The sequence below is a fragment of the Gavialis gangeticus genome, unplaced genomic scaffold, assembly GCF_001723915.1.
Source record: "Gavialis gangeticus isolate Ggan-Ray unplaced genomic scaffold, GavGan_comp1, whole genome shotgun sequence".
NCBI classification, from domain to species: Eukaryota; Metazoa; Chordata; order Crocodylia; family Gavialidae; genus Gavialis; species Gavialis gangeticus.
In genome coordinates, this window is record NW_017729022.1 from 9,563,526 (window position 1) to 9,570,782 (window position 7,257).

Below are 7,257 nucleotides of genomic sequence, written 5' to 3' on the forward strand. Positions count from 1 at the left end.
TTTTACAACCAGGAGGGCAACGGGACATGACTTAAGACCTTTGAGGATTGAAACAGAAAAAACGGAAAAAAATCTTGGAAAAAATATCCCACAGAAATCAGGGGTATAACACGTATATTGAATTAAGAGATGGATTCAAGCTAGTGATATGAATTGTGTTTACCTGTTTTACTACATCTTGGTAATATATGGCATACATCACATGATTGCTACTGTATTCATATAAAATAGGACATAGTTTGAACTTGAATGTACCCTCACTTAAGGTAAAATAGAGAGAAAATCTTACTATTTTCAATGCATTCCAGATGTGTTTAGGGAGCCATCATTTAAAGTATAGCCAAATTATTCTGTTAGAGGATTTCAGAGAGGGCTCTACTGAATGTCCCCATGTGTATATGGTGGTTTGAGCCAACATAAGCAGAACTAAACTAATTCGCTCTGAATTTTTGGTAGGTTTCCTTAAAAATGAGTTCTTGAAATGCCTGTCAGGTTTGGTAATATTTGCTTTAATTTTTTACATTTTTATATTCCTTAGTTTCAAAATACAGTACAGAAATAAACATAATACAGTGCCTGTTGTGTTACCTACCTGGAAGGCTAGGTGTTTTACAAAGTCAGTATCTATATTCACTAGTTCTGGAAGAAAATGCTATTGTTTCCTCTGAAATTTATCTTTTTCTTTTTTTTTTCTCCTGAATTCCTAGGTAGCTGCAGTGAGCACCATTGTAAGCAGAGGAACGCCACTGAAAGCATTTGTTTTTAGAAACTACAACCACCTTCCAGGTGTCACATCTCATTATATTGGAGGATGTCAGTATAAATTATGGCAGGCTATTAGAGCATCATCTGCTGCACCAGGTTACTTTCAGGAATGTACACTGGGTAACGACCTTCATCAGGTAAGTTTGAAATATGTTCTTATGTTGAATTTGGGTAAAATATATATGAATAATGAAATACTTACTGAAATCAGAATGAAACAAGATAATTTAAATTAGCAAGTAGCAGCAGAGAGAGAGCCCAGGATTATTAGGGAAAGGAAAGCTAATTCTTAGCTTTCCTAGGAATTATACAGCTGTAAAGATAAGCATAAAGTACTAGTGTCAACCACGATCCATACACTTGGGTACTTACAGTTCTCATTCTAGAAAGAAACATTATATGAGAGTTGCAAATTTCTACAAAGTTCCTGCTTTCAAGTGGTAGTTTAAGTGTTATTTCATTAAGCAGGTGCTATGACTTAGTATTTAACAACAGCATAAAACAACCTTTTCAGCCCGTGGGCTGGAGTGACCCAGCTCAGGTCAGAGGTAGGCAGGTGCAGGACCCATCCACCACTGCTGCTTTCTCTCTGCCATGGCACAGGAAAAGCTTCCATTAGTTCCACAGTGTTAAATTGCCAGCCCCTGGCACAAAATGTAAAAAATGTGAATGGATAATAATATGCTACTGTAACTTAATTCCTCCTTAACGAGTGCCAGAACTCTCAAGAGAATTCTGCTTGCTGTCTCCTGAGACTATGTGCTTGTATTATCAGATTGTGCTGCCCTAGCATCTCTTGTCACTTTTCCTTTACTGATTTGTAAAGAGCTAAAATAAAAATTGGATTACATTATAATTATAGTGAACTCCAACATTGCATATGGAACAACTACTAGATAAGGGTACAGCACACTTCAGCCAAGAAGTGATACTTAAAGCAGGGCAGGCCACAGAAAGAACTGTGTGTTGTGCAGGCTGCACCAGGGTGAGCCACAACCCCTTCCCACCCCACCTCATCCAGGCTGCACACCCTGTGGATGTCCTGCCTCTTGCCCCATTACACTGTGCACCCATGACTCTCTCCACCCCTGCACCGTGCACCCACAGCCTCCTTCCCCTCTACCTCAACTCCCCCAGTACACTGTGCCCACATAACTGTGGCCTCGCCCTCAGCTCCCCATGCTGCGGTATTGCTCCACCCCTTGAGCTGGGGGCAGGAAGTGGCAGCGGGGGCAGATGGGAGACTCCACTTGCAGTCGAAACACTTTGGGGGTGCATTGTCTGTGCACAGCTTGAAGGCTGCCAGTTGGACAGTGACTTAGACTATTCTCTTATTTTCCCAGCAAGTTACATTAGTGTCATTTCTTGCAAACTTCTCTGCAAAGATCCATCATGTAACTTGTCTGAATGATAAATACAGAAAAATCAGTCTGTAAATAATTGAATCGTGTATCTTTTTTTAATAGAAATGAGTATTTTATTTAGCATATTAGGAGGGAAAAGTAATATAGAATAACACTGAGAAAAAAAACAAATTTTAGATTGAACCTAAAAAGAATTTCCTCACTGTGAGAAATTATATAAGAGTTTTGCTGTGGAATAATCTCCTAAAGTGGTAAAAGCCCAAGCTCTTTACATGTTTTCCAACTATATTGTGTGAAACAAGTCCTGAGTGTAATTACACAAAACTAAATGTGTTCATGGTAACTGCAGAACTTATATACATTTATAAATTTTCCACATACAGAATCTGATTATTGGGGGGTCATCTTATAATCAGAATTATCTTATGTTCGAATAAATACAGTAGGTAGAGACCTACCAAATTTGCAGTAATGCAGTATTTGCAGAAATCGTAAATTTGGTAGGTCCCCTGTGAAAAAGCATGGGGACCACAAAAAACTGGAAAATGTCCAGCTGGGAGGGAGGGAGGGAAGAAAGGGAAGCAGAGGCGGGAAGCCCTGGCATCATGAAGCACTGTGGGGCAGGGAATTTTGTAGAGGAGTTTAGTGTGTCCTCCATGCCTGCGGCCAAGGGGCTCCAAAAGTCCTGCCCCTCCCCAGAGATTGGCAGGTGGCCACCTGGAATAAATCTCTGGGCAGGGGGGGAGATTTCTGGGGCCCTGTAGCCAATCAGGCATAGGGGGACCCACTATGCTCCACCACAAAAATGGTGACACGTGCAGCGACCATAAAATTGGGGGCAGGGCAGCCCCTGTGAATTAGGTAGGTCCCTAAAAATAGGACTTGTGTATCAAATTTATTTCAGTGGAGTTTTTCAATTGAGTGCTGACTAGGTGCCTATCTACACATGCTCCAGCGTTCCAGTTAGAGCACATCGGAGCAGACTTAATTTAACCAGGTCTGCTGAAGCGTTCGAATTAGAATGCTCTAGTGTCCTGGTGCATCTCATGTATTCAGCGTTCTTTGTTTAAAATGGTGGCAGGGGCACTTTAACTATGTCTTGTTGAACAAGCTTTAGTTAAAGCACCCCCACTGCTATTTTGAAAAATAGGATGCTGAATAAACGAATTTTAATTAATGCAGCTCCCAAGAGCCACTGTAATTAAAACTTCCCTTCCCACCACCCTGGAGCATGTGTATAGGTTTTCTTTTTTTAATCGCATCTCTTGTATATTGTTGAATATTCATAGGAATAAAGTGACTCATTGCATATCCCTACCAGTACAGAAATATTCCTTATTACTCTATATTTTGTCCATTCTGTCCAGTTTTAAATGTCAAGAAGTAGGATTTTATTAACTCATTTCAAGTGTTTGATAAATTTTGCAGTTAGGGAAAATGTATTAAAACTTCATAAACTGCATAACTTTGCAATTTAAGCCATTATTTTTCAAGTATGAATATTGATAAGCAGCTGGCTTACTATAATCAGCAATATAAACTACTGGCTGCTAGACATTTCTGTGTAGTTTTTTCTTTTCCAAGTTTTTCTATATGGGGAAGATATTTCTACCAAATCAACCAACCCTGAGAATTCTTCTGTTTTAATGCATTGCTTTGTCATTTGCATTTTAAGGTCATTTCTTTTATGCAGTGGGTTTTATGTGGCATAGCACGTGCACATTTTTCGTAAGTGCTATTGAGCATGGGAAGAGGAGAAAAAATTAGGGCATTTTATTTTAAAAAATTAAACGTAACAGGCATATATGTCATGCTTATTCCCACTTAAGAACTACTTGAGACCTAGCTGTTTTGTCATCTTCTATCTCGGTGGTTCTCAAACTTTTTGGACTGGAGGCACCCCTCTATAACTTTTGTGAATTGAGTGGCACCCAATTTTAAAAAACTTATTTATATATTATACTGCTTACCTCCTTGCAGGGGGGGGGCAGGGGGGAGAGGTCAAGGTAAGAAATCATCCAGACGGGGACAAAACTGAGCCTGCACTTGCTTCTCAGTTCACACCTCACTTCTCTTCAAACCACCCTTCAAAGGATCTGGTGGCACCCAGGGTACCTCAGCACCAAGTTTGAGAATCACTGTTCTGCCTGGCCCAGGAGGACTGGAAAAGGTCTCTGTCTTTGGAGGACTTCCAAGCTTAACTGCATGAATGGGTTACTGTTAAGCTGTGTAAATAACTTTTTCATCTTCTCACCTTTCCTCCTGCTCTTTTTTTAGCTGGAAAGCACTGTTCACATCAAAGACTGTATAGCTTCTACATCAAAGACTATGTAGAATCAAAACCTGTATGTGTAGCATTTTTTTTCTTTTCAAGAATATTTAGGCTGATACAGGCTGCTTTTTAATACCTTAAGGCAGCAGCTGGCAACCTTCTCAGGTTGCAGACCAGAATGGCCAAGCTTGGGGCAGAGGCTGGCAGGCAGGAGGGAATGCACTAGAATATAAGAAACAGGGAGTACCATACTGGGTCAAACCAATGGTCCATCTATCCCAGTATCCTCTCTCCAGCAATGGCAGAAGTGGATGCTTTAGAGGGAGAACATCTCTGGAGTGAACCATCCCCTATTCAGTACCCTTCCTGGCATCCACCATTAGTTAGAGATGCCAAAGGAAACATCTCCAGGCATTCTGTTCATTAGCCATTGACAGATTTGTCATCCAAACTTATCCAGTCCCTTTTTTAACCTGGCTATTTTATCTGCCTCCACAACCCCCAGGAAAATTAATTCCATTGGTTAACTATATGTTGCTTTAAAAAGTATTTTCTCATGTTAGTTTTAAACCCATTACCTACTCATTTCAGCAAGTTCCCCCTACTTCTAGTATTCTGAGATTTGGTGAACAACAATTCCCTGTCCACTTGGTTCACCGAGTCCCAGAATACTAGAAGTAGGGGGAAGAGACGACCAAGGGTGTCCACTTGGTTCATACCCTTCATGATTTTATAGATCTCTATCATATCCCCCCTCAGCCTTCTTTCTAAACTGAAGACTCCTAGCCTTTATTCTGTCTTGGTATGGCAGCTGCTCCAGGCTCCTGATCATCATAGTTGCCCTTCTCTTTGCCTTTTCTAATTCTGCTACATCCTTATTGAGATGCGGAGACTAGAACTGCACACGGTATTCAAGATGTGGGCTTACAGTCGATTTATATAATGTCATTTTATTTTCAGTTCCCTTCTTAATAAAGCCCAACATTTTTATTGGCTTCTTTGGTGGCTGGTGCACATTAAGCTGACACTTTTAAAGAGCTATCTACAGTGACTCCAAGGTCTCTTTTGCGGGAGCACTGGGGAAAGCTCCCTGTCTCAGAATGCTGCCAAATCCCCACATCCCTGGGTGGGATCAAATGGCTTTGCAGGTCATAGGTTGTTGATCCCTGTTTTAAGGTCACTGCATGCCATTCTGGCAGTACATAAAGTACACAATACTTTTGTTATACTCTAAAGTTTCTTTTCACTCCCAGAGAGCTAGCGTCATAAAATCGGTCCGGTATCTTCAAGTACATAAGAACGATTATCCTATTTGCCTTTTTCCCCCCTCTGCTCTCATCTCTGTTCTTTCTCTACTGGTTCCTGTGCTTATAAAGACTTCCCAATTCCATTTAGCGGAGTTGCTTTTTCATTCTCATTCATCTGTCTCCAGAAACCTTAATTGGTTTCATTATAATTAGGAAGCAAAGGGAAGGATGTGATAAGCGAGACTGAATAATTCCCACCTCTAGGTTTCCCAATCTTTAAGTATAAGGCTTCTTGAACAGGCATAGTTTTTGTTTGTTTGTTATACATCAATCTATTGTAATTCTGTTGGAAAGACTTTACATTGTAAATTGTATAGTTAATACCTTGCGGAGCTCAGATTTGGTCTGTAGATTTTCAGTTTATAGTAATATTTGTGTTGCTCCACAGTGAAATATCAGTTAAGTTCAGCATTGTATTTAGAAAAGAGTAATATATGGGAATTTGTTCCCTGGGTTTTTAGTCTTGGGGACTGAAAGGGATTATTTCAGGACAAAATGTTGTATTGTTTTGTCAGCTGGTTATACCTTCATTATTGAATGCAAAGACAGTGTTAGACAGTTGACCTAACTTTAGAGTACAAGGATAAGTGTGAAAATAATTTATTCTGACATTTCAAAATTGTAGATTTTCCTAGGTGGTTGGCCTGTTCACTGATGTCTACCATTTCTTTCACTGATGTTGTCTGGCCTGTGTTGAAATGCTAGTCCTATCTAGAGCAGAGAGAAATAGCTGGATGGGTGGAGCATGCTTTGTCAATATTTGGAAGGGCTTTAAAATTTATTAAGCTAATGATCTCTTAGCAATTATTCTGAAAGAGTTAAATTTGAGAGAGTACGTCCTGACGTTATAATATGAATAAATGTTATTCCAGTTTGTTGATATAATATCAGCTGCTGTAAAGTTTTTTTGTAAATTATTTATAAAAGAGCTCACAAAAAACAAACACCATTCACATTCATTCAGTCAGTCGTGCCATGCTGTCTTGTTCCGCTCTACCAAGTAGGAAAAACAGTGCAGCTGTTAGCAGATGAAGGGATGAGGATTAATATTCTTTGTGGCTCGAACGAGGCACACATTATCATTAAAGGGATTTAATCTCAGATGCATTCTTCAGTAGGAACCATGCCGTCGAGGGAGACCAAATGATGATGTCAAGATGTGGAAGTTTGTGTGTATATGGTGCATATCTAGAGTATCTTATCTGAAACCACATCGGTGGTTTATTAACCTCTCCCAGCTGTGCTGTCACCAGTGAATTTTTTTTTTCTTCACTTCCTTCAGAGGGGGAAGTTTATTTCTTACATTCTCTCCTCTTATTTTATAGTGTGACAAGCACTCCATCTAGGTTATTTATTAATGTCACTTAAGTATGCTGCATGGTATGGTGAGCAAATTGCCAGTTAAATAATAAAGGCGTCTAAGATTCAACAGAAATTATTATGGACACTTCATTTGGCAGGTTACACAGGAAGAACTAAACTTGTAACACCGGATTAATTTAAAAAAATTAAAGCAGTGCACACAGTGGCGGGGACCCCCCCCCCCCCC

General features: G+C 39.9%; 1 protein-coding gene across 1 annotated transcript in view; it reads left to right on the forward strand.

The window, feature by feature from the left end:
• PNPLA8 (patatin like phospholipase domain containing 8) overlaps positions 1-7,257 on the forward strand; it is a 109,085-nt gene that overhangs the window by 48,738 nt on the left and 53,090 nt on the right. The window contains exon 7 of the mRNA XM_019514572.1: positions 708-902. Coding sequence (XP_019370117.1) covers positions 708-902 — 195 coding nt within the window. The remainder of the gene's footprint in view (positions 1-707; positions 903-7,257) is intronic.